General features: G+C 52.3%; 4 protein-coding genes across 5 annotated transcripts; 2 read left to right on the top strand and 2 right to left on the bottom strand.

The window, feature by feature from the left end:
* Window positions 1–642: 642 nt before the first annotated feature.
* On the top strand, window positions 643–2,430 carry LOC130378000 (frizzled-8-like). Its single transcript, XM_056584940.1, has one exon. It carries the CDS (start codon window positions 697–699, stop codon window positions 2,428–2,430), a length of 1,734 nt encoding a protein of 577 aa, XP_056440915.1. The 5' UTR covers window positions 643–696.
* Window positions 2,431–2,932: 502 nt separating this feature from the next.
* ccnyl1 (cyclin Y-like 1) lies at window positions 2,933–12,321 on the bottom strand. Its single transcript, XM_056584941.1, has 10 exons — window positions 11,300–12,321; window positions 9,755–9,829; window positions 9,628–9,662; window positions 8,803–8,903; window positions 8,314–8,349; window positions 8,160–8,211; window positions 7,857–7,976; window positions 6,653–6,819; window positions 5,860–6,022; window positions 2,933–4,612 (listed from the first exon to the last, which is right to left on the bottom strand). Exons 1-10 carry the CDS (start codon window positions 11,463–11,465, stop codon window positions 4,496–4,498), a joined length of 1,032 nt encoding a protein of 343 aa, XP_056440916.1. The 5' UTR covers window positions 11,466–12,321; the 3' UTR covers window positions 2,933–4,495.
* A 482-nt stretch (window positions 12,322–12,803) lies between these two features.
* Window positions 12,804–16,147, top strand: mettl21a (methyltransferase 21A, HSPA lysine). Its single transcript, XM_056584942.1, has 3 exons — window positions 12,804–13,346; window positions 13,651–13,762; window positions 14,717–16,147. The coding sequence occupies exons 1-3, from the start codon at window positions 13,053–13,055 to the stop codon at window positions 15,115–15,117; spliced, it is 807 nt and encodes a 268-aa protein (XP_056440917.1). The 5' UTR covers window positions 12,804–13,052; the 3' UTR covers window positions 15,118–16,147.
* A 1,024-nt stretch (window positions 16,148–17,171) lies between these two features.
* On the bottom strand, window positions 17,172–25,638 carry LOC130378004 (cyclic AMP-responsive element-binding protein 1-like). Of its 2 annotated transcripts, XM_056584943.1 has the most exons (8): window positions 25,041–25,638; window positions 24,637–24,731; window positions 23,910–24,056; window positions 21,674–21,774; window positions 21,359–21,498; window positions 19,344–19,514; window positions 18,362–18,515; window positions 17,172–17,316 (listed from the first exon to the last, which is right to left on the bottom strand). In XM_056584943.1, exons 2-8 carry the CDS (start codon window positions 24,715–24,717, stop codon window positions 17,172–17,174), a joined length of 939 nt encoding a protein of 312 aa, XP_056440918.1. In that variant the 5' UTR covers window positions 24,718–24,731; window positions 25,041–25,638. The 2 variants fall into 2 exon arrangements, with proteins under 2 accessions (XP_056440918.1, XP_056440919.1); XM_056584944.1 differs by having other exon boundaries at window positions 19,344–19,511; window positions 24,637–25,638.
* Between the last annotated feature and the right edge of the window lie 10 nt (window positions 25,639–25,648).

Raw genomic sequence — 25,648 nt, 5'->3', positions numbered from 1 at the left:
GGGGGGAGGAGGGGGGTACGCCTCCGTGCGTCTCCTCCACGATCGATGATGACCTCCCGGGTCTCGAGCGGAAAGGGCCTCGACTCCTATTGGATCGTTCTGCGTGGATTGGGCGTGGTCGCGGCCAGAGCCCGCTGGGAAGGTCCGAGGCGCTCGCGGTGACGGACAGTCGGACTCAGGGCACGGGACGGGGCGGGGGCACACGCAGAGACCTCGCGCGCTGTGGGTTCGTGAATGATTAAACGGGTTCGATTTCGATGATTTGCCGGCGTTCGATATGTCTTTTGGAGGATGAAAAGAAGATGACCTGGTGGGACACCTGATGCGGCCTGGAGGCACCGACCAGGCTGGATCTGGGAACTAACTTCCCCTAAGCACGGGACTCCCTCCGTGGACGATGTCCAGCACGCGCAACAACACTTTGTGTTACTTTGGAATCGCCGTAGCCCTTACCTTAGTGTAAAGCTCCCTTACGGAGGTCATCTCAGTGGCGAACTGAAGCGAGGGACTTAACAAACAACCTCTCAGGCTCATCAGCTCGTGATGGAATCCATCCCCGTCTCCGTCGCTAATGCGCGCGCAAAGCCGGCGTCGCCACGCACGCCGTCGCCGCGCACGCCGTTTCCGCTTCTGGCGCTTCTGGCGCTTCTGCTGCTGCACCTGCCGCGGCCCGCGACGGCCGCCGCCTTCAAGGAGATGACGTGTGAACCCATCACGGTGCCCATGTGCCGCGACGTGGGCTACAACCTGACGCACATGCCCAACCAGTTCCACCACTACAGCCAGGAGGAGGTGGGGCTGGAGGTGCACCAGTTCTGGCCGCTGGTGCGGATCCGCTGCTCGCCGGACCTGCTCTTCTTCCTGTGCAGCGTGTATACGCCCATCTGCATGCCCGACTATGGCCGCCCGCTGCCGCCCTGCCGCGCGGTGTGCGAGCGCGCCAAGCGCGGCTGCTCGCCGCTCATGCGGCAGTACGGCTTCCAGTGGCCGCCGCGCATGAACTGCGAGCGGCTGCCGCGCCAGGGGGACCCTCTGCAGCTCTGCATGGACCGCAACGCCAGCGACGAGCGGCCCCCCGCCGCCACCGCCGCCGCCCCGCCCCCGTCCAAACCCCCCCCCCACCTCCTCCTCCCCGCCGCCGCCCCCCCGCGCCGACGCCCCGCCCCCTCCGCCCCCAGGGGCTGCGACCCCGAGTGTCCCTGCTGGCCCCCCTCCTCCTCCTCCTCCTCTTCGTCCGGGTCATCGTGGCGACGGGACACGCCCCCGGCGGCGGGATGCCCCGCCCCCTGCGTGCGGCCGCACCTCACGGCCAACCAGCAGGCCTTCACGCGGCTGTGGCTAGGGCTGTGGGCGGGGCTGTGCTTCCTGTCCACGGCGGCCACGCTGGCCACCTTCCTGATGGACCGCGCCCGCTTCACCTACCCCGAGCTGCCCGTCGTCTACCTGGCCGCCTGCTCGCTGGGCGTGGCCGCCGGCTACCTGCTCCGGCTGGCCGCCGGCCACCGCGCCGTGGCGTGCGCGGCGGCCGACGGCGGGGGGGCGGGGCCTGCGCTGGCGCGGGGCGCAGCCGCCACCGGCTCGCCGCTGTGCATGCTGGTCTTCCTGCTGCTGTACTTCTTCGGCATGGCGGGCGCCGTGTGGTGGCTGCTGCTGTCGCTCACCTGGTACCTGGCGGCCGGCCTCAAGTGGAGCAGCGAGGCCATCGCGGGCCACGCCCACTACTACCACCTGGCCGCCTGGCTGCTGCCCGGCGGGCAGACGGTGGCCGTGCTGGCGCTGGGCGCCGTGGACGGCGACGCCGCCGTGGGCGTGTGCTACGTGGGGGGGGGGCGGGGCCTGGGGCTGGTGCTGGCGCCGCTGCTCCTCTACCTGCTGGCCGGCGCCGGCTTCCTGTCGGCCGGCTTCGTCTCGCTGTTCCGCATCCGCCGCGTGATCCGCGGAGGGGGCGGAGCCGGGCCGGGCGCCGCCCTGAAGAGCCGCAAGCTGGAGCGCCTGATGGTGCGGCTGGGGCTGTTCACCGTGCTCTACATGGTGCCCGCCGTCGCCGTGGTGACCTGCCTGGCGTACGAGCAGCACCGGCGGCGGGAGGCGTGCGCGTCCTGCCCCGCCCCCCACCGCCGGCAGAGGGGCGGGGCCCTGGCGGCCGGCGAGGAGGCGTGGCCCGAGCACGCCGTGCTGATGCTGAAGCACTTCATGACGCTGGTGGGGGGGGTGACCTCAGGGGTGTGGGTGTGGTCGGGGAAGACGCTGGGCGCGTGGAGCGGCTTCCTGTCGCGGCGCTGCTGCCCGGCGGCGGCGTTGGGGGCGGGGCCAGGGCCGCGGCCGTCCGAGGGCTCCACCTGCAGCGAGGCGAGCTCCGCCCTCACGCACCGCACCGCCATCACGCCGTCCACGCTGCACGCCAAGTCCTCGGCCCCGCCCTCGCTGTGAGCAGGACCCACGCACACACACCTGTACACACACCTCACCGTACATCCTCCTTACACAAACACCTGTGGACAAACACATGTGCACAAACACACACACACACAAACACCTGTAGATGCACAGCTGTGCACACACAACCCACACCCCCACACCACACAGCCTCTTGGAACGAAGTTGAACATTAATTTATTAAATATGGAAATGATGAAGCAGCAGGAAGGGCCCTGTCACAGGACGGGACTCACTTCAAGGACTCAAGTCACTCACTGCAAGGAGTCCAGTGACGCCCATCAAGGAGTCCAGTGACGCCCATCAAGGAGTCCAGTGACGCCCATCAAGTAGTCCAGTGACGCCCATCTAGGAGTCCAGTGAGCCACTACAAAGACGTGTAGTGACTCAAAAAAAAAGCTACTTTAAAAGTGACTGAAAGAGAATTTGAAATGGACCTCTGTATTGCTGGCGCACAGCAGGATGTCGTCTGCGTCGTTCAGGCTTTTCCTGTGAGTACCTTCGAGATGTTTTCTGTACCGTACTTATGGTGGAACATTGGCTACTTAGACTATTTCCGCCAATAATACTTTAGAAATGTAGGTAAATCGAAAAAAAAAAATCCCCCAATCATAATTTAAAAGGTTGTAAATAATTGTGTGACAGTCTCCTAGGATATTGAGGTTTTTTTGTTCATAATGTTATAGTGGTCAGTTGCTTTGTCGATCACAAGACGAAAGCCACTGTTAGCGCCTAACTGACGGTCAGTGGGTGCTCGGCCCCTCCTAGTGGCTCGGTTCGGAACCACACAGCACTTCAAGTTCCAAATTAAATAAAACACTTTTCTTGTTGGACAGTTAATTTTAGCCCATGGCTGTCTTTTTTAAAGTGGTTCTTCATTATGTAATATTTATGTGAAAAATATTCCTGTACATTGCCTTGGATAAAACAGGTCTCCCGTTTTTAAACTTTAAACCACGTATGCAATTTCTGGATCAATGAAAAGAAAAATCATTGATTTCACAGGTTTTGTTATATTTTGACCGATAAATAGAAAAAATAAAAATAATTATCAACCTATGTCTGCATTTTTGCTCCAGTTATTCAGAAGTTAAAAAAAGTAGTTTCAAAAGTTTGTCATTTAATTCATCTTTATTTAAATACAGCAACCGTTTCTTTTTTATTAAATACAATCGTGTACATCTCTCAGCTAAATGAGCCTACATAGTAAGCAAAAAAAACAAAACTATAACAAAACCACCGTCTACAAATTGTCTGTTTGTGTCGCCCAGTTTCTAACCTGAAACCAAATCCATCTCTGTCAATCAGGAGATTAGGGGCGGGACAAAGCTGAGGAGGACTGTGATTGGGTCATTCAGGGTTTGATTGGCGGTCGTGGTAGTCAAGTCACTGCCTGCTGGTTACTTTCAGAGTGGGTCAGGGCCCGACTGCGTTCTTATTTGTCGGAATGCCATGCCCCGCCTCCTCAGTTTGGTGACACAACTAGAAAAAACGTGTTCCGAGCAAGTCATCGTGGTTTCAGTTTCATATCTTTCTGCCATGCATTGTTGAAAAGATGCGTGAAAAAAAAAAGTTTCTATTGTCTTTAAACATGTTTTTAAAAGTCCATGTTCAATGTAGTTTGTCTTCATCCAAAATAAAGGTGTTTATTTTACAAAATAAGAGCGTGATGGAGCTCTGTCTGTTAATATTTACCAACGCCATGCAGAATTAAAACTCTTTTAAAAATAAAACAAACAGGATCAACGTTAAAACAATCAACGGATGATAAAAAAATATTTTAAAAAATAACAGTACTGAACACAAACCGAGGTACTTTTAAACGACGTCGAGTCACAGAAGTCAAACCAACTGAAATAAAACGACGGCGAGATATCGCTGCTGCGACGGCCGCCGGACAAACTTGACGTTTTCGCAGAGAAAATTAAACACTGACGGTTTGCGCTATTGGCATGGGGGGGGGGGGGGGGGGGTGTTCCTCTGTGGCCGTGGCCCAACAGAGGGCCCCTCCCCGTCTCTCCTTTCCCGCCCCTGGAAGTGCTGCAGCCCGGCGGTGCGTTCAGGACAGGACAGCGTGGGACTTCCGGACGCCGAGCAGGTTGTCTGCGCTCAGGGAGCGCCTCATGCAGGGGCGGCCCATGTCTTTGTACTTGTCCTCGCAGAGCCTCGAGATGGCCTGAGGAGAGAGACGTTTGAGATAACTCTGGACGCTTTTAATGTGGAGGACCAGATACTGAATCTCTAATCTGAACTGAAACAGTATGAACGCTTTTAATGTGAAGGACGAGACACCTGACTCTCTAACCTAAAGTTAAACGATATTCAACTTTGAATGTAGAGGAAAAAATACCAGACTTTCTAACCTTATAAACGCTTTTAATGTGGAGGAAGAAATAATAACTCGCCCTCTCAACCAAAGTTAAATACTATTAAAGATAGTAGGAACAAATAACTCACTTTTTAACCTAACGTTAAATACCATAAATGCTTGTCATGTGGCGGACGAAATAAGACTTTGCAACTTTAAATTAAACCCTATTAAACTTTTAATGTGGAGGACGAAATAACTGCCTTTCTACTTCAAGTAAAACCCTTTTAATGTTTGAGATTCAATAAGTGATTCTATAAACTGAGGTTAAACGATTCAAATGTTGGATAAAGATATAAAGTATTTCAGAGGATTCTTATGGATGTCAACGATTCCATAAAAAAAAGAAAATTAATTAGTTTTCCAATTTCTTTTAAACGCCAATATATCATTGCGGAGATGCTCCCGTCCACACGGTGTGGCTGCAGATATAATATCCACCAAAAGAGGGCGCCATCCGCCTTCTAACGTTCAGTCCTCAGCTCAGAGGGACGAGTCATTTCTATGGGAATTATCGTCCGACGGAGAGAACGTAGGACACTGACTCACGGCACCAAAGCTGGGATGCGCGATTCTTGTCAATGTAAAATCACTTTCATTCACTTCCTCCAATTCAAATCTATATCAAAAGGTCCCATGACATGTGGCATGATTAGCCGTTACAAGCCGTTTCGAAAATCGGCCCCTAATGACATCACAAGTGGTCGTGTCTACCTAGATGTGTGACGGATAGATGAGCAATGTTTGCTACAGTCCACTGGGTGGACTGGCCGACTGATCTATCCAGCACACATCTGGGTGGACACGCCCACTTGTGATGTCATAAAGGGGCAGATTTTCAAAAACGGCTTGTAAGGCTAATCACACTCACACCTGGCGGCATGTCATGAGACCTTCAAAGTCTACTCGAACAACCGATCCCGTAAACGCCCATAAGACCTGCACTTAAACCGAACCAGTCAGCCCGATCGGACCAAATCAGGGTCTGGCCTGTGGGGGGCTTTCCTCAACCCTGGGGGGCGCCCCTCTCCTGGCCCTCCCGGGGGGGTTCTCACCTCAAGTTTCTGGGCGCGCTTGTTGCTGAGCGGCTCCAAGGGGAAGCTGAGGTTGTTGTCCTCCGCCAGCGAGCGCAGGTCGAAGTAGTACTTAGCGTAGACGCTGGCCGGGACGTTGATGTTGAACTGCAGCAGCTCCAGGAAGTGGCGCTCCATCTCGTTCCTGAGGGGGGAGGAGCTTCACTTAAGACACTTAAGTCATCCTAAGTTAATTTAAGAGACTCAAGTCAACTTAAAAGACTCAAGTTAACTTTAGAAACTGAAGTTAACTAAAGAAATGTAGGTAATCTTAAATTAATTTAAGGAATCCGAAATTAATTTAGGTAATCTTAAATTAACTTAATTTACTTAAACTAAGAAAATTAAGATCCTTTTATGACAGCTGAATACTTTTGTCTCTGGTTCCTGGCCTCCGTTAGCCTAGCTTGGTTCCTGGCCTCCGTTAGCCTAGCTTGGTTCCTGGCCTCCGTTAGCCTAGCTTGGTTCCTGGCCTCCGTTAGCCTAGCTTGGTTCCTGGACTCCGTTAGCCTAGCTTGGTTCCTGGACTCCGTTAGCCCAGCTTGGTTCCTGGCCTCCGTTAGCCTAGCTTGTTTCCTGGCCTCTGTTAGCCTAGCTTGGTTCCTGGCCTCCGTCAGCCTAGCTTTGTTCCTGGCTTCCGTTAGCCTAGCTTGTTCCTGGCCTATGTTAGCCTAGCTCGCGGCCTGGATCCGTTAGCCTAGCTCGCGGCCTGGATCTGTTAGCCTAGCTCGCGGCCTGGATCTGGTAGCCTAGCCCCCGTTGGGAGGTCACCCACATGTCCTCGACGGTGATGTCCTTGAGGATCTGGCAGTAGTCCACGTTCCAGACCGCCTGGTCGTCCCACACCTTGGACGCCAACAAGATGGCGCCCAGGACGATGCGCTTCCAGTTGCCCGGACAGATGTCCATCTCAGCGTAGGTGAGAAGCCGCTCCAGGTACACCTGAGTCCAGAGGGACACAGAAGGAGAGGTCACTCAGGCTGATAGAGAACCTTCTAGAAAACGGGAGGAATGTTCTAGACCAGGCTTCCTCAACCTTTTTAAGAGGCCCGGTATGAATATTTGAAATATCCCCCGGCTTGGTTGAGGGGGGTAGGGGGGATTTGACACAGTTGTATTAATAAGAATAAACTTTATTTAAAACACACTTGACATCAACTTAATGACATCAAAGTGCTACAATGCACATTAAAATAAATACAACATAACAGACTAACTAGAATAAAAAGAAAAATAACAGAAAAAATAATCATTTAAAATAGCAGTTTAGCCAAAGGCTTTTCTAAAAAGATGGGCTTTTAGGGCTTTTTTAATAGACGGTAACAGTCTAACAACAGACTGTGATATACTGTGTAAACACTTTTTTTTTTTTTAATTAGGCTTTATTTCCAAAACTCTGCGACCTGGGCGCCGACGCTCCGCAGCCCGTACCGGTCCGCGGCCCGGTGGTTGAGAACCCTGTTCTAGACGCCAGCAGGCCGGGACATTTTTGCCGATGTATAATTAATAAATTTGTACTTTTGTCTCTCCTACAGTTTGGGAAATGGCAGAACAGCAAAGCTGCGTTGCTGTTTCCGCGATGTCAACTGGAAACTGAATATATATAAAAAAAACATTTTTGGGCACCGACTGAAAGCGCTGCCCAGAAAGAACGCTGCGTGTCCCCCCACAGCTGGCCCGGGGTCCCCGGGTCGTGACCTCCAGCAGTGTACCAACAAGGCCCATCTGCGTCACAGTGGACCGCTACCTGCCTTCAAAGCAGAGTGACTTCCACTTAATGCTTTGGGTAGAATGACGACGTGATGATCCAACTCTGGTTGAGATTAGCAGGGAGGGTCTAGGACACAGCAGTAGGGTCTAGGACACAGCAGGGAGGGTCTAGATGACAGCAGTAGGTTCTAGATCACAGCAGGTTGGTCTAGAACAGAGAAGGGAGGGTTCTAGAACCCAGAAGGGAGGGTTCTCGAACAGAGACGCACCAGTGTGACGATGGCGCACTCGGCCGTGAGCTGGGCGGAGCTGAACAGCGTCCTGACGAAGCGGTAGATGAGCTTGTGCTCCGGGTCCGCGGTGGCGTAGTCCTCCGGAACCTTCTCCCGCTGCAGAACCAAACACACGCAGAACCAACACACGCAGAGGCGTCAACACACGCAGACGCATGCGTCCACGCACGCACACGCGTCAACACACGCAGACAGACGCGTCCACGCACGCAGACGCCGTAGCAACATAACACAAAAAATGAATTAAAAAACAACAACGGAGGCCGGGGACGGACTCACCGTCAGCGGGTGCTTCTTCTCGTCAAAGATATCCAGAGTGTGGCTGGAGTCCCTGCAGGGGGTGGATCACAGACACTCTCAATCACCTCTGAGACACCTCAAAGGTCACCTTAAGGGCTGAGGCCTACGGACTACATGACCAGCACACACCCACCTGTTCTTTATGTGGTAGTAGACCGCCAACGTCACGCTGCAAACACAAATCACCCAGTTGTGTTAAAGTATCGTAACATCGAGCCCCAGTATGTCACAAAAAAAAAAAAAAAGGAGAGTAGTATGGGGAGTTCAAGTCATACTGGTTTCCCCGTCGTTTGTGCCTTCGGAGAGGTGGTGCGTTCATGTGAACTTACGAGTGGGAATACAATATCAATAACTTTCCACGATTGACTATGTATGATTAGGTAATATACGTAAGTGGAAGGACACGCCAACAGCAGGAAAGGGAGTAGGTAAGTTATACTTCAACCAAAAAATGTAGTTGTAGTTGCAGCAATAGCGACAAGTATAACAAAGTATAATATTAATGAACACAATTATTGTGTCCTTGCCCTTAAAAATAACACTCCGAGCTAGTTGACCCAGAGGCGGTTTCTCCTACGCTACATGAACGCAGCGCTGACAGCTGCCCGGACGAGGCGGTCACCATTTGACGGTGCTCTTCAGGTTGGGCTGGCTCACAGTGCTGTCGTCGAGGAAGATGGTGGAGCAGGAGCTCGACTTCTTGGTCATCAGCCGCGGAGACGTCTGGAGACAGGAAGTGATGTCGTAAGAGAGCGGGAAAACGGTGTGCATGTGTGGGGCTTCATGACTTTAGGACACGTCAACGCAGTGCCTCTCCGCTCCTCATAACTGGGAGATGAAGTGCTTTAATTGTTGTATTCAGAACGTTTGTGTGTCTATGCTCGCTTTAAACAGCGTGTTCTCCCAACAGGAACCACTGAAGTGTCCTTCCTCTGAACCCAATACAAACATAACTTTAGTTTTGTGATGGAATGGGTCAGAGTGTTTAAAAAGATTATGAAACAAAAACCACATTCCAACGTTATAACATTGCTGACTTCACTATGCGAGTGTAATTATGTCTTACAACTATAACACATTAAAACAGCTCATATAAATGGACTGCATTTAAGCAGCACTTTTCTAACCAGTGGCCGCTCAAAGTGCTTTACAATATTGCCCCACATTCACCCATTCATGCACACATTCACACACCGACGGCGGAGTCAGCCACGCAGGGCGACAGCCAGCTGGTCAGGAGCAGTCAGGGTGAGGCGTCTCGCTCAGGGACACCTCGACACTCAGCTCGGAGGAGCCGGGGATCGAACCAGCGACCTTCCGGTCACCAGCCGACCCGCTCTACCTCCTGAGCCACGTGCCACCCCCATGTTTCGTGCGCATATTTTTGATGCACGGCAGTAAGACAGAGTAGCGTAGTCATCTTGAGAGCTGATTGGACGAGACTCACGTGGTTCAGGATATGGCTCTTCCGCTTCTCGCGCACTGGAGGAACAGAACGCAAAGGTCAGAGGTCAGATGGGGACGTGGTTCTCAGAGGTCAACAGAGAGGGAGGTGTGTTTGCGGGGTCACCCACCGTCGGTCTGGGACTTGTTGAGGAACAGGGTGCTGGCTCTGGGGTGGTCCGACGGGTTGGACTCATGGGCCAGCTCTGAGGGGGGGGGGGGGGGGGGGGGGGGCAGTCCTTAATGTTAGGGGGCGGGGCATAATACAACCAGAGACAATAGACGGCAATAAAACGGTTATAACCTTCGACCTGATCACATGTTTAAGCGATCTCATGAAGAGATGGGCACTATAACACGCCAATGATCTACGACTTTTACCTAGTTTAATATTAGTGTACGCACTTATTGTGTGTTGTGCGTCCTGCCACTTAATGTACGCACTTATTGTGTGTTGTACGTCATGGCACTTAAAAAAAAAAAAAAAAAATGGTACTTAGCATCTTGTAGCATCTTATCCTAGATACCTCTGTTGTGTACCGGTAATGGGTACTTAACCTAGTGATGCTTAGTGCTTGGCACTTGGTTCCATGAACATCCTTACTTCACCGACAGCTATATATTGTTGGATCTCTTTCTTCTGACAAATGTAGTTATTGTCAGACGTCGCTTTGGACAAAAGCGTCTGCTAAACGCCCTGAAGTGTAGATGTAAATGAAGTACAGAAACGCATCGTGGGGACAGTGAAGAACCAAAGCTAGTAGTCCCGGTAAGTGTAGGAGACGTCTCTCTGTCCTCTAATCCTCCGCTCTGATCTGATCAGCGGGCCGACTTCCACATCCCTCCATTGTTCTTTGATTTTAACTTTTTTCTAACTTTGACTTGGCTTCCATTCCCTCCAGTTCCCGTCCACCTTTCACCCCCAGACCCTGTGAACCTTCCTCCAGCTCCGGGACCGCCAAGAGGGGGTGTGTGGTGGGGGGGTAGGACCAGACACTAAACAGGATTAAGTGCTGGAGCGATACCCGGAGGACACGTCATCGATCACGGTGCGGCCGAGTGACAGCTGAAGGTTTGAGATGAGCTCTCCCTGATCTGTCTGAAGGGGGCGTGAGAGAGCCTTCTAGGGGGTACGTCTTTAATCTGCTGATACCCATGATGTTTGTGATGGTCGATGAGAAGTTAGGGAGCAGGAACCGCAATAACACCTCAGCCACTTCCGTTGTGAACTCCTCTAGGTCGTCACAGTAACACCAGGAACGCTAAAATACAACTGTGACATGAGTTCATAGGATAGGGTTGTAGATGATGGGCATTCTACTGCAATTCTACCTCGAGAAGATTTAGCTGACGACTTCAACCGTTCATTCACACACACAGACAGACGGACGGCGGAGTCAGCCACGCAGGGCGAAAGCCAGCTCGTCAGGAGCAGTCAGGGTGAGGCGTCTCGCTCAGGGACACCTCGACATTCAGCTAGGAGGAGCCGGGGATCGAACCAGCGACCTTCCGGTCACCAGTCAACCCGCTCTAACACCATACTAGAGTACTCAGGTACTAGAGCAGTAGGAGATTACACAGGTCGGGAAACGCTGCTTTAGACAGTCAGAGAGGGGGGGGGCGGGATGAACCTGTCAATCAAAAGCAGGAAGCGCCCTGATTGGACGAGAACTCACCGTCGGGCAGCTCGCGGTCGCTGATGTGCTGCAGGTACGTCCCGGTGTCCTCGCTGACGTCCACCTCCTCCGTGGTGGTGATGGGGGCATCCTCCAGCTCCACCTCCCGCCGGTGGATCTTGGGGGTCTCCCGAGGAGACATACAACACGACACCGTCCCGCCCATGGCTGCTGCTGCTGCTGCTACCGCAACTCACTCCCGCAACTCACTCTCGGTCCCGCAAGTCAGCCCCGCGGGGGGGGGGGGGGGGGGGATAGACGCACTAACGGGACGGCCGACGCGCCGACACTAACAGAGCACACTTGGATCAAGCAGACTTAGTTCGGGCTTCATGTGGGGATGAGCCAAGTGGGAACACTATCCGGAGCCGGCTCAGAACAGCTGACAGACGCAGGGCGCATAGGACGCCCTACACACACGCATGTGGCTGTGCGTCTGATACACGCGCGTGTGCGTGGCGTGTGTGTGTGTGTGTGTGTGTGTGTGTGTGTGTGTGTGTGAGGGGTCCGGCAGCGGTCAGTGGGGGGTGCGGAGGTCTAATAGGACACTATGAGCCTCCTTCTACCGTGCTGATCCTTTCACTCCGGCCCGACGGTTCAGTTCGGCGGACGTCAGGTCTCGAACCCGTGCACACGGCGGCCCTGATTTGAGGATCTATTAGTTACCCCTACATGCCCAGGTTCATCGATACGGTAGCACTCCTCCGTCTCTGGAGGTTCAGGGGCGGAGGGTCGGTCCCGGTGGCCCCGTCCCGGTGGCTCGGTCCCCTTCCCGGTGGCTCGGTCCCGGTAGCGGTGGGTCGGTCCCGGTTGGTCGGTGCTTGGTCCCAGTCCCTGTGGGTCGGTCCCGGTTGGTAGGTCCTCGGTCCCGGTTGGTCAGTCCCGGTGGGTCAGTCCCGGGGGGTCGGTCCCGGCAACGGGGGCTCGGTCCCGGTAACGAGCAGCGGGGGGTTAGCAGGCAGAGATTGTCGCAGGAGAGAAGCGCTGAGATATTTGGTCGGACAGCGCATTCCGGGATGGACTTCCGCGGAGATCCTTCAAAGTAAAAGTCGTGCTGTGATTAGCGAGGTGATTTGTAAACAAGAGTGAACAGAATGTGGTTCTACAGAGAAATCAAACCGTAGTTTGGAAAATAAAACGTAGATTAACGGGATATTAGGGTGACAGACAAACACTTTAATCGGGCAGCGGGAGCCGATTTTTTTACTTTGAAGAATGAATAACTGTAATCTACGCGGCTTCCTCTAACTTGACGGCCAATGACGTTGCAGTAAAAGTGCTATTATATTAAATCTTTTAGGTCCCGCCCCAGCTCCCAACCGACAGTTCCTATTCGTCGCCCACAGGTTGATCCTTCTGCTGATTGGTCGAGAGTGTCCGAACGGAGATGCGCGTTTAAACGTCAGCGACTGAGAACGCCACACCCCGCCCCCCTATGCTGTGTTGTACAGGAACTTAATTACTTAATGACTTAATGACTTAATTACCAAGCGTTGGGAGCAGTGTGCGGAAACAATAAGAAAATACCGTGGTCAAGTTACTTTACGGTTAAGAAAATGTAATAAGATTTAAACTTTCAAAGAAAAACTGTGATTTTTATCACCAAACGAATTTAAGATTCATGAATGTTAAACAATCGCATTGGTTTAGTCGTTAGATCCGTATAATCCACAAAAAATAAACAAATAAAAGCAAAACTGTTAAAAAGGTTTACAAATTAAATAGCCAATTAGCTTAGGACATTATCCGGCCAATGGTTGCGCAGGGTCCGTCCCGCGGGGTTATCCGGTGGTCGCTCGACCCTCCCGGCCGATGGGGGCCGGTAATACACCGTGGAGTGGATTCGAACCCACAACCAGAGGAAGAAGAAGAAGGTGACGCGTCAGGAGGAAGGAGCAACATGGCGCTGGTTCCGTACACAGAGAACGCTCTGCCGGCGCTGGCAAAGCTGCACAACTCAACCGCAACCTTTCACCTGGCGGGCCGCGAAGTCCTCCTGAACCAGGACTGGCGGAGGTCCGGGGTGGCGGCGGTCGTCTGGGACGCAGTGAGTTATACACATGTGGGCATGTGTGATGCCCTGTGTGGGTTTGTGTGTATGTGTGATGAACCTGTGTGTGTGTGTTTGTGTGTGTGTGATGAACCTGTGTGTGTGTGTGATTCCCCGCTTTGTTTTCATCAATTCCCTTTAAGACAGACACTGCAGCGCTGGTCGTGTTTATTTACTATTCTTGCAGATTGCAATTGTATATATTTTTATACAGTCATCCCATCTCATTAATAAGTAGGCCTACCTCCCATGCTGTCTGAGATCCTCACTGACCCGGCTGTCATGTGCCCCCCGTCCCCAGGCTGTGGTGCTGGCCCTGTACCTGGAGCTGGCCCCGGTGGAGCTCAGGGGCCGCCCGGTCATCGAGCTGGGCGCGGGGACGGGGCTGGTGGGCATCGTGGCCGCTCTGCTCGGTAGGCGCCCCGCACCGCTGGTCCTCTAAACAACACTCAGGCCTTACCGTAGAAACACCCGCACTCCTCCCCCAGCGGGGTCAATAAAGTTGTATCTTATCTTATGTGGTTAACACATTGATTAATGTTGACGGTTCGAATTGATTTGATGGATTGACTGTTTGATAGCAATAGCTGCCCTTAAACACTTTCTACCTGTTCGGCATCAGCATTTAAAAAAACTTTAAACAAGAGGCTTGTTTTTGATAGCTGTTATATTTTTGGAATTGGGTCGCGATGGTTTGTAATTAAAAAAAAATGGGTCCCCAGAATTTTTTTGGGGAAACACTGCTCTAAAGGGCTGACTACGGTCCGACGTTCACGTAAGGCAAGGGGGTTACGGACCCCTTACGTCCTCCCCAAGGGCCTGACGTGCGCCCCCCCAAACATGTTGACCTTCCGTCGAGGCGACGGAGCAGCGAGGGCTGTGATTGGTCCGCTTACTAAACCCCGAGGGGTTAGCACCAAGAGGGCTGCTCTGTGCGTCCAAACGGGGTCCCTTCACGGGCACAGCTGTCAAACCTCGAGGACCCTGCTGGAAATAAGTATTATTCTTTTTGCAAGTCATCCTTTGGATGACTTTTAGCGTCTTGATCCAGAAATGAATCAAAAAAGAATGACCTTTCCTAGTTATGTATTTAAAAATGAGTGCTGTCAGTTAAACACGTTATTAACGGCGTTAACGCAAACCAATTGTAACAGCGTTAATTTTTTATCGCGCGATTAACGCAATCTATTTATTTATTTAAAATAAATTCGACATTAATGCGATTTAATATTTTAATTGCTTGACAGCACTAATACAAATATAAACTAGTTGTACTATTTGAACAGTAGGGATGGATGGTAGAGGTAATCGGGATGGAGAGCTCAAATTCCCGATCTGATTCCCAACCACCCCCCCCCCCCGCCCAGGAGCCCGGGTCACCATCACAGACCGGGAGCCCGCCCTGGAGCTGCTCTCGGCCAACGTGCGGGCCAACGTCCCCGCGGACCTCCAGCCAGGCTCGGCAGAGGTCTCGGAGCTGAGCTGGGGCTCGGGCCTGGAGCGCTACCCCGCCGGGGGCTTCGACCTGGTGCTGGGCGCCGACATCGTGTACCTGGAGGACACGTTCCCGGCACTGCTCGCCACGCTGGACCACCTGTGCTCCGACGCCACGACGGTCCTGCTGGCCTGCAAGCTCCGCTACGAGCGCGACTCCCGCTTCCTGGAGCTGCTGAGGGAGCGTTTCTCCGTGGAGGAGGTCCACTTTGACCGGCAGCGCGACATCCACGTGTACCGCGCCGTGAAGCGGGCGCCGAGGGCGGAGCTATGAGCGCGGACCTCCGGGTCCGACGCCGTTGGGACCCGCCTTGAGCGGGGGAACACATTTCGTGGAGGTACGCCACAGCGGCTGGATCCAGATGGATTATTACCAGCGACGCGATTCCCAAAAGAGGTGTTTGCTCATGGGCATGGCTGGAGTCGAACCCCGGACCCCCGGACGCACTGGGTCCAGACTTTAACCCGGGTTCTGTTCCACACATGCGCAGACGAGCGGTACCAGAAACACATTTATTAACAGCTGCCAGAAATGTAATATTTAGAGGAAGTCCTCTAGTGACTACTTTTCATTTAGGGTTTGGTGCTGACATATAGAAATACATCGTATACAAAATCAATGAAAATGGCATTTGGCAAAATAATAAAAAAAAGCTTGCTATGTCGGATGACTATGTAATATCGAAAGAATTCACCGTGGCGACGTCGCTCCCAAAGCCGTTTGTTCTGTGTTCCGTGTCTCGTGGTTTTCCCGCCTTTTTTTTCTTTTTTACTTTACAGAATCGTTGGCGTCCATTTTGTCCTGCGTCACACCTCCTCCCACTCCGATTCAGAAACCAGGGCAACGGTTTGGGTTCCAGTTTGGTTTTAAACGGGTGATTCGAAAATAAAAAGGTCAACTTTAGGGCTTGTGTCGTTTTTAAGAAGTCTCGTTTACCGACCGGACCTCCAGTCGGTCCTCCCGTCGCGACGAGCCGACGGCCGCTAGAACGTAGAGAACCCTGGTGGAGAACCGTGGCACAGACAGAGGCGTGTGCAGCAGGCGCCGACCTCTGTTCAGACATCGGTACGGGATTCGATCCCATGTTGATCAGCGTGTCCAAAGTCCTGATTGTGTGTGTGCGAGTGTGTGTGTGTGTGTCGAATAAAGTCTTAGAAACACCAGACTCGATGGAGCTTGAAGCAAGGAGTAGGAAAGACACCGAGAGAAATATTCCTTTTTCAAACCATTACACCAAAGGTTTTAGTACATCTCATGTTCTCTAAAGTGTAAAATATTCAGTCTTCAAAAGACCCAGCCCACCAGTTCCCCTCCCCTGCCCCCAGGTTTGGGGGGGGGGGGGGGGGGGGGGTCAGACCCCCCTCGGGGGTCTCGGGCAGGGTGTCGTTTTCGGGTTGCAATGTTCTGTGCTTCCGACGATATATAAAATAGCCCAAACGATGCCACTAATAAAACATGCAAAGGCTCCGCAACTCATCCAGGATCTGCCTCTCGCTCCGAGCTGCGACCACTCCGGCCGCAAAACACAGAAAACGATATTTCACTTACAATTTTATAAAGAAATCATAAACCGCATGATTCAACCGAATATGCTAGAGTTCCCTCGCTGCTCCCGGAGAGAAACAAAGAAAACAAAAAACAATTAGAACCGTCTTTAGCTGAAGCAGACCTCCTCTAACATGATTGACTATAGTGTGGATCGGAAGCAAATGATCGGATGCTTCCGATCGGAGGCGACAGATCGGATGCTTCAGATCGGAAGGCAACCGATCAGAAGGCAACCGATCAGAATGCAACCGATCAGAAGCGACCGATCGGAAACCGACCGGTCGGAAGCGTCAGATCGGAAGCGCGGTGGTTACCATGGCGATGACAATAATGCACTGAAACCTCCCCGGAGTAGGAGCAGGGGTGAGAGAGGAGGGGGGTTTTGGGAGGGGGGGGGGGCAAAGTATTTTTTCTTTTTCTTTTCTTTTTTTTTAAAAAAGGTCAGAAGTCAATCGCTTGCTGAACAGGCGCGCGTCTCCTGCTGCTGGTGGCGCCACACGATGCCGTCGTCGTGGTAACCGGGGGCGACGGCGCTGGAGGCAGGGGGAGGAGCCTCACCCACCACCACGAGCAAAACCCTGTTGTAGTCGCTGGGCTGGTCCAGCAGGGGGAGCATTCAATAAAACAAGGACCAGCTCCGGAGGTCCGGTACGGGTTTTGAGGTGGGCGGGGCCTTTACAGACAGGGGCTTTGGAGGGGGGGGGTGGGGGTCCGGATGCAAGGCTTCGCTTCAAGTCTCTGTGCAGGGGACCCGCGCGGGGGGGGGGGGGGGGGGGGCCCTACTCTGTTTTGTGGCAGTACAAGTCTTTGAGGGCCTTGAGCTCCTCGATGAGCGTCTTGTTCTGGTTCTCCAGCACGGCCACGCGGTTCTCCAGACACTTGACGTACTCCTTCTTCTTCCGGCGGCACTCCCGGGCAGCCTCCCTGGGGGGGGCGGGGGGGGAGGGAAGACGCTTTTAGCCACAGAGACTTACAATAAGTAAGTAAAATGTATTTATAAGGCACGTTTGAATACAGTTTACTGGCCAAAGTGCCGTACAAGGTGCAAACAAAAGAACACAGACCACTTTATATACCTACAGTATACACAAACATTAAAGTTCATTTAATGTTAAGTACGACAACATCACAACGTATCCTAAAGGGGGAGGAACGGCCAGGGAGAAGAGGCGTGTTTTGAGCCTAGGTATAAAAAAGGTGACAGAAGGAGCGTCTCTGATTGAAGGCAACAATACAACACATCTCAACAACATATCTCTGTGGGTACAGTAAGGATGTACATAGAACCAAGAGCCAAGCACTAACCATCACTAGGTTGACCCATTCCCCGTGCACAACAGAGATAGCTAGGAGAAGACGCTACATGATGACAAGTACTATTGTTAAGGAAGGACGTACAAGACATCTATTTTTTTGCAAGGACGTGCAACAAACAAGTGTGTACATTAAGTGAAGGGACGTGCAACACACAATAAGTGCGTACATTAAGTGCCAGGACGCACAACACACAATAAGTGTGTACATTAAGTGCCAGGACGCACAACACACAATAGGTGTGTACATTAAGTGCCAGGACGCACAACACACAATAGGTGTGTACATTAAGTGCCAGGACGCACAACACACAATAGGTGTGTACATTGAGTGCCAGGACGCACAACACACAATAGGTGTGTACATTGAGTGCCAGGACGCACAACACACAATAGGTGTGTACAATAAGTGCCAGGACGCACAACACACAATAGGTGTGTACATTGAGTGCCGGGACGCACAACACACAATAGGTGTGTACATTGAGTGCCGGGACGCACAACACACAATAGGTGTGTACATTGAGTGCCAGGACGCACAACACACAATAAGTGCGTACATTAAGTGCCGGGACGTGTACTAAGTACCATCACTGAGTAGTGGACCCTAGGAGCCCCGTGGGGGGTCGTGGGGTCGCGACCCGACCTGCTCCTACCTGTTCTTCATGAGGCGCACCTCCCTCTTGCGGGTCACCTCCTCCGTGCCGCCCGAGGCCGGCAGGGACGGGGACGAGGCCATGACCACGCCCGGCTGGATGGTGCTGGCGGACGCCGTGCGGATCTGGTAGGCCTGCACGTCTCCGGACGCCGCTGGGGGGGGGGGGGGGGGGGGGGGCATTACAGTCAGAAGCGGCTTCTTGAACGTACCCCAACACCGATGGGTGATTGGGGCACCAGAAACGTAAATATACAAAAGGTAGACTATGCTACACGTGAGCCTCCTAAGACGGCACAATTTGATTGGTTCGCCATCTCGGGATATTGTGCAATATCCTGTGGTCGAGATCTCAAACTCGGGATACTGCGTGACGCTCGTCTCGCCACGTTAACAAAAACAAATAAATCCCGGCATGAAGCGTTATCTTGTTTATTTTTGGAGTGTTCCCGTGCACACACAGCCTCGACCTTCGCACTCGGGGGCTATTCTCCACTTCGCCTTCGTCGAATAATTTTTAAACATTTACAATTGAATGATACGTAGAAAATATGTGAAAGTATAAATACAACGAATATGGAGAGGGTGTCCATCTTTAAAATACAATGAAGCTACAGTACAGTTGTGCAGGAATGCACGAAATGAAGTGTTGACGGCATTAAGTCTGTCCCCTGTCAATCACCCCCTTCTGGCCAATCAGCGTTGAGCCGAAGAGAAACGGGGCGGGAATAGTGAATCAAACCATAACCAACTCACACAGTGTGAAAACATTTAAAACAGAAGACTGAATCACGCACGAGAGAGATTGAAAGGTTGAACTCTTATTTGTGTTCTCATCTCCTCGTTTGATTTGAAAATCGCCTCGGATACCAATAAAGTTGCGATGGAGAACTCGACCGACGATCGACGATGGACCAATCGCAGCGAGCCCGTCCTACCTGCGGGGCGCCTGATTGGCCGGGGGGGGGGGGGGGGGGCCTCACCTTGGACCACCACCTGGTTGCTAGGCACCAGGATCTGCTGGCCGTCGCTGGTCTGGGCGTACTGCAGGATGGTGGTGCCGGGCTGCGTGGCCGTGTTCATGGTGAGCGTCTGCAGTCCGTCCGTCCCGTTGTTGGCCAGCTGGATGGCCCCTCCCTGGGTGATGGCGACTACAGAAGGGGCACAGAGCATGGAGGTAAAGACGGGGGCGCCCCCTGGTGGCCCAGACGGGACGCGACGTGCCTCGGGTTCAGCCGCCTCGCTGTCGTTATGCCTCGTAGCGCGGCACGACTTGGTTCGGTTCCAGGCACGTCGTGTCTCCGTCTAGAATAAAGGACCTCTTCCACTGAGTCTCCCCCTCTCTCACGGCCCAGGGCGTGTTCTTGCGCGCTGCTCCTGCCGTGGTCAATAATCGAGCACTATTGGTGACTGAGCGCTGATGCTAGCAGTATTTAACGATGCCGGGTGTCGGCTTGTCAGGCTCGGACGTCGAGCTCGTCCAGTGGTGTCACTCTCTGGCCAATCAGTGGCCGGCAGCCTGTTTACGTCACACAGAAATGTGTCGGATCAGCGCTATTGTGACCTCGACGGAGGCGAGACTAAAAAAGTACCAGGTATCAGGTACCAGATGTGGGGATCGAAACGCAAGAAAGGGCGGGCTTGTTGGGAGATATAGAGTTAAAGGGACGGCGGGCGGGATTGCGCGGGCGTCCATTTAAATGGCCAATACATGAACTAGTGTTGTAATTTAACTTGAGAAATTAGACACTTGTTCTCTCTCTGTTTAGCCTTGGAAGCATTTTATTACAACCGGGACGGGTTTGCCAGTTATTGTACACTTATTGTACGTTGTACGTCCTGGCACTTAAAAATAGTACTTAACATTGCGTAGCATCTTATCCTAGCTATCTCTGTTGCATACGGGGAACGGGTTAACTCAGCGATTGTTGATTGGTTCAATGAACATCCTTACTGTACCGACAGCGATATACAGTATTGTTGTTTCTCTTTCTGCTAACGAATGTACTAAGTGTAGGTCGCTTTGGTTAAAAGCGTCTGCTAAACGCCCTGAATTCAAATCTACGTTTAAGCGTGAATAAAAATTCAGGTTGTAGAAGGAAGTGCATCACCTTGCTCCCTTCCCTGGCATTGTAATACCTATGGTTTGGATTCTAACTAGGTACCAGTGGTTCAGAGTGTCACTCTGTCTCACTCCAGTGGTTCAGAGTGTCACCGTGTCTCACTCCAGTGGTTCAGAGTGTCACTATGTCTCACTCCAGTGGTTCAGAGTGACACTGTGTCTCACTCCAGTGGTTCAGAGTGTCACTCTGTCTCACTCCAGTGGTTCACAGTGTCACCGTGTCTCACTCCAGTGGTTCAGAGTTACACTGTGTCTCACTCCAGTGGTTCAGAGTGTCACCGTGTCTCACTCCAGTGGTTCAGAGTGTCACTATGTCTCACTCCAGTGGTTCAGAGTGACACTGTGTCTCACTCCAGTGGTTCAGAGTGTCACTCTGTCTCACTCCAGTGGTTCACAGTGTCACCGTGTCTCACTCCAGTGGTTCAGAGTTACACTGTGTCTCACTCCAGTGGTTCAGAGTGTCACCGTGTCTCACTCCAGTGGTTCAGAGTTACACTGTGTCTCACTCCAGTGGTTCAGAGTGTCACCGTGTCTCACTCCAGTGGTTCAGAGTGTCACCGTGTCTCACTCCAGAGGGTTAGTGTCACCGTGTCTCACTACAGTGGTTCAGAGTGCCACCGTGTCTCACTCCAGAGGGTAAGAGTGTCACCGTGTCTCACTCCAGTGGTTCAGAGTGTCACCGTGTCTCACTCCAGTGGTTCAGAGTGTCACTGTCTCACTCCAGTGGTTCAGAGTGTCACTCTGTCTCACTCCAGTGGTTCAGAGTGTCACCGTGCCTCACTCCAGTTGTTCAGAGTGTCACAGTGTCTCACTCCAGAGGGTTAGAGTGTCATCGTGTCTCACTCCGGGGAGTGAGCACGCCGGCCCTCTACTCACTGTACTGCCCGCTGCTCGTCTGGTAGATGGGCGTCGGCATGGTGACCGTGGTGATGGCGGGCGCCGTGTCGTCTTCAGACTTCTCCTCCTCTATCCTGGGGACCGCCGGCGCGTCGGACGACAGGTCGTTCAGGATCTTCCTGCACGCGCACACACACACACACACACACACACACGCACACACACAATCAGGGGACGGGCTCCTAACTGTTATCTGTTTTCCGGGATTGACACCTATAGGGTTGGGGGTTCGAGTCCCGCTGGTAGAGCAAGGCTCTCACACGGCGAGGCCGTTCATTAGCGCGAGCGTGTTACCTGTAGGACGGCCGTCTAGACAGAATCTCTCGTCTCTTCTGTGAATCTGTCACGCTGTCCACCGACTCCTGGGAGTCTTCGCTCTCCCCTATCGTCGAGATCTGACGACAAAAAACACCTTACTACACAGCCCCGAAACACCTTACTACACAGCCCCGAAACACCTTACTACACAGCCCCACAACACCTTACTACACAGCCCCGAAACACCTTACTACACAGCCCCGAAACACCTTACTACACAGCCCCTAAACACCTTACTACACAGCCCCACAACACCTTACTACACAGCCCCACAACACCTTACTACACAGCCCCTAAACACCTTACTACACAGCCCCACAACACCTTACTACACAGCCCCGAAACACCTTACTACACAGCCCCGAAACACCTTACTACACAGCCCCACAACACCTTACTACACAGCCCCACAACACCTTACTACACAGCCCCGAAACACCTTACTACACAGCCCCACACACCTTACTACACAGCCCCGAAACACCTTACTACAGCCCCGAAACACCTTACTACACAGCCCCACAACACCTTACTACACAGCCCCACAACACCTTACTACACAGCCCCACAACACCTTACTACACAGCCCCACAACACCTTACTACACAGCCCCACAACACCTTACTACACAGCCCCACACACCTTACTACACAGCCCCGAAACACCTTACTACAGCCCCGAAACACCTTACTACACAGCCCCTAAACACCTTACTACACAGCCCCTAAACACCTTACTACACAGCCCCACAACACCTTACTACACAGCCCCGAAACACCTTACTACACAGCCCCACAACACCTTACTACACAGCCCCACAACACCTTACTACACAGCCCCACAACACCTTACTACACAGCCCCGAAACACCTTACTACACAGCCCCGAAACACCTTACTACACAGCCCCGAAACACCTTACTACACAGCCCCACAACACCTTACTACACAGCCCCACAACACCTTACTACACAGCCCCACAACACCTTAATACACAGCCCCACAACATCTTACTACACAGCCCCTAAACACCTTACTACAGCCCCGAAACACCTTACTACACACAGCCCCGAAACACCTTACTACACAGCCCCTAAACACCTTACTACACAGCCCCTAAACACCTTACTACACAGCCCCGAAACACCTTACTACACAGCCCCACAACACCTTACTACACAGCCCCACAACACCTTACTACACAGCCCCGAAACACCTTACTACACAGCCCCTAAACACCTTACTACACAGCCCCACAACACCTTACTACACAGCCACACAACATCTTACTACACAGCCCCTAAACACCTTACTACACAGCCCCACAACACCTTACTACACAGCCCCACAACACCTTACTACACAGCCCCACAACACCTTACTACACAGCCCCTAAACACCTTACTACACAGCCCCTAAACACCTTACTACACAGCCCCACAACACCTTACTACACAGCCACACAACATCTTACTACACAGCCCCTAAACACCTTACTACACAGCCCCACAACACCTTACTACACAGCCCCGAAACACCTTACTACACAGCCCCACAACACCTTACTACACAGCCCCACAACACCTTACTACACAGCCCCAAGACACCTTACTACACAGCCCCACACACCTTACTACACACAGCCCCGAAACACCTTACTACACAGCCCCTAAACACATTACTACACAGCCCCAAAAATGATGTTATATAGACAGACAGAGGGACAGAGACCACAAGGGACAGAAATATGGAGAGCGAGAAAGACAGTAAGATAGAAAGAGCAAGAGAGAGATACACAGACATAGAGCGAGAGAGAGAGAGAGAGAGAGAGAGAGAGAGAGAGAGAGAGAGAGAGAGAGAGAGAGAGAGAGAGAGAGAGAGAGAGCGAGAGAGCGAGACAGACAGACAGACAGACAGCGAGAAATACAGTAAGATAGAAAGAGCAAGAGAGAGAAACACTGAGAGAGAGAGAGAGAGACAGAGACACAAAGAGAGCGAGAGCGAGAGAGAGAGAGCGAGAGAGCCACCGAGAGAGAGAGATACACCGAGAGAGAGAGAGCGAGAGAGAGAGAGAGAAACAGAGAGAGCGAGAGGGAGAGAGAGAGAGAGAGAGCGAGAGCGAGAGAGCCACAGAGAGAGAGCGAGAGAGAGAAACAGAGACAGTAATAGAGCCCAACAGCGAGCGCCGTGGCGGGGCGGAGACCCCCGTGTACCTGGACCGTCTGGATCTGGGGCGACTGGATGACGGAGGGCTGGGCGGCCTGGATGACCCCGTGGACCTGGACCGTCTGGCCGTTGGGGAGCTGCACCAGTGTGACAGTGGGCCCCGTGGCGGTGACCTGGCCGGCCGCGATGGACGCCTGGGGGACCGCAGCGGCAGAGGTCAGAGGTCAGGGCAGCTCGCGGCGATGCTGCTACTACACCCATATAAGGGGATGTGGGGAATGCCACGAAAAAAGGGTCGGGAGGTGGGAGGGACGTGGGCAAAACATCCCTCGCGGGGTCGGTTAATAAAGTTATGGTTTTTAGTCATCAAGTTCTCATAGTGAGAGTTTAGATTGGTTTTGCTTTCTATTTTGTACAAGAGTTGTATTTAAATAAAGTTTGATTTGATTGGATGCTGTTCCTACACCCATATAAGTGGGGAATACCACGAAAAGGGAGTGGGAGGCATATGCAAAACATCCCTTAAGGGGTTGGTTAATGAAGTAGCAGAAGAGTATCTTTGTTTACTGGTCTCCTGTTCTGCCCGAAATGGTTTGAAATGTAGACGTGCTTTGTTATTCGTTAGGAGGCAATGGGAATGCTTTTCAGCTCTGATAACATTAAGTGACATTTCCACTGTTTACAGTTCACATGTTAGAACCGATAATGTGTACAAAAGGTTGGTCTTTGGGGTGGTGGTGTTTGGGATGGTGGTGGTGTTTGGGTGGTGTTTACCTGTGCCAGGGTAGCAATCTGCTGGGCTTCAGCCTCCGTCACGGTGGTTTCACTTTGCTGTGAGTCTGCGCCAGCTTCCATTGTCACTCAGAGTTCTGGGCGGAGAGACACCCACGGGACGGTTAACTTTAGGACCCGGGAGAGAGTTGTACTTCACACTGTCAACAGGCATGAAAAGACAATGTTTAAAGAAAAGAGACTATTTGTTTAATGTAGTGCTTTTTTAATAGTTGTGATACGTGATTCTAACTGTGTTTTTAGGCACTTGGGGCGATGCGTTTCCACTGTGACACAACATGCATTTAACAGCTCTAGGCTGCTGGCCATGTGGATATATAGGTGGGCGTGGCATATATAGGTGGGCGTGGCATCTGCGATACCATACCCTAGTATTTTTAAATCACCTTTAACATTTCAGGTTACAGTCCTTCGCCTAGAAGCAGTAGTCACGTAGAAGCGACGACACAGGTAGCACTACTACAACAATAATACTAGAACACTGTAATGAAACGGAGAGAGAGAGACGGAGAGAAACCGCGGGGACTGGAGTGGTTTGGAAAAGTTTGTTGCCGCTCAAACGCAGCCGGGTCGGCGTCGGGCAGATGCTGCGTTCGCGTCCGGTGGGAGAAACCGCCACAAACTTTTAAAATCCGCGCAACTTCCAATTACTCCAAGAAAAACAGAAACGAATTACATAATTTGGCCGAACGAACAAGTATCGGAAACAGCTATGGGAATCGATGCACAGCTGCAATAGTTTTAATAGCAGCAACAATCTATTTCATAAAGCATGTTTTGCCAGCGACTGTAGTCGGCTGTTGATAGATAAGTCGTATAGATAACAACTTTATTCAGATAATATAGATAACGTTATGCTTCGTGTATCGGCAGTATCGTATAGACGGGCTTGGTCCACAGATAGTCCGGTGGAGAAACCTCAGCAGATCCACTAAGCTGCCGGTCCACTACTGAACATTAGCCAGTTGGCAATCTTCCCATCACCGTCTTCCAT

Source organism: Gadus chalcogrammus, unplaced genomic scaffold, assembly GCF_026213295.1.
Source record: "Gadus chalcogrammus isolate NIFS_2021 unplaced genomic scaffold, NIFS_Gcha_1.0 GACHA039, whole genome shotgun sequence".
Lineage (NCBI taxonomy): Eukaryota > Metazoa > Chordata > Actinopteri > Gadiformes > Gadidae > Gadus > Gadus chalcogrammus.
This window is presented reverse-complemented; position numbering and strand designations above follow the sequence as displayed.

Bases quoted from the DNA above. Each gene is read 5' to 3' on its own strand.
- LOC130378000 (XM_056584940.1), top strand. From the start codon at position 697: ATGACGTGTGAACCCATCACGGTGCCCATGTGCCGCGACGTGGGCTAC.
- ccnyl1 (XM_056584941.1), bottom strand. From the start codon at position 11,465: ATGGGCGGGACGGTGTCGTGTTGTATGTCTCCTCGGGAGACCCCCAAG. The intron at 8,904-9,627 runs GTGAGTCTCGTC...TCCTGTCTCCAG, and splicing joins AGAGCCATATCCTGAACCAC to ACGTCTCCGCGGCTGATGAC. The intron at 6,820-7,856 runs GTGCGTCTCTGT...CTCTGGACTCAG, and splicing joins AGTGCGCCATCGTCACACTG to GTGTACCTGGAGCGGCTTCT.
- mettl21a (XM_056584942.1), top strand. From the start codon at position 13,053: ATGGTTGCGCAGGGTCCGTCCCGCGGGGTTATCCGGTGGTCGCTCGAC. The intron at 13,347-13,650 runs GTGAGTTATACA...CCCCGTCCCCAG, and splicing joins CGGCGGTCGTCTGGGACGCA to GCTGTGGTGCTGGCCCTGTA. The intron at 13,763-14,716 runs GTAGGCGCCCCG...CCCCCCGCCCAG, and splicing joins CATCGTGGCCGCTCTGCTCG to GAGCCCGGGTCACCATCACA.
- LOC130378004 (XM_056584943.1), bottom strand. From the start codon at position 24,717: ATGGAAGCTGGCGCAGACTCACAGCAAAGTGAAACCACCGTGACGGAG. The intron at 19,515-21,358 runs GTGAGTAGAGGG...GTGCCCCTTCTG, and splicing joins GACGAGCAGCGGGCAGTACA to TAGTCGCCATCACCCAGGGA. The intron at 18,516-19,343 runs GTGAGGCCCCCC...CCCCCCCCCCAG, and splicing joins CAACCAGGTGGTGGTCCAAG to CGGCGTCCGGAGACGTGCAG.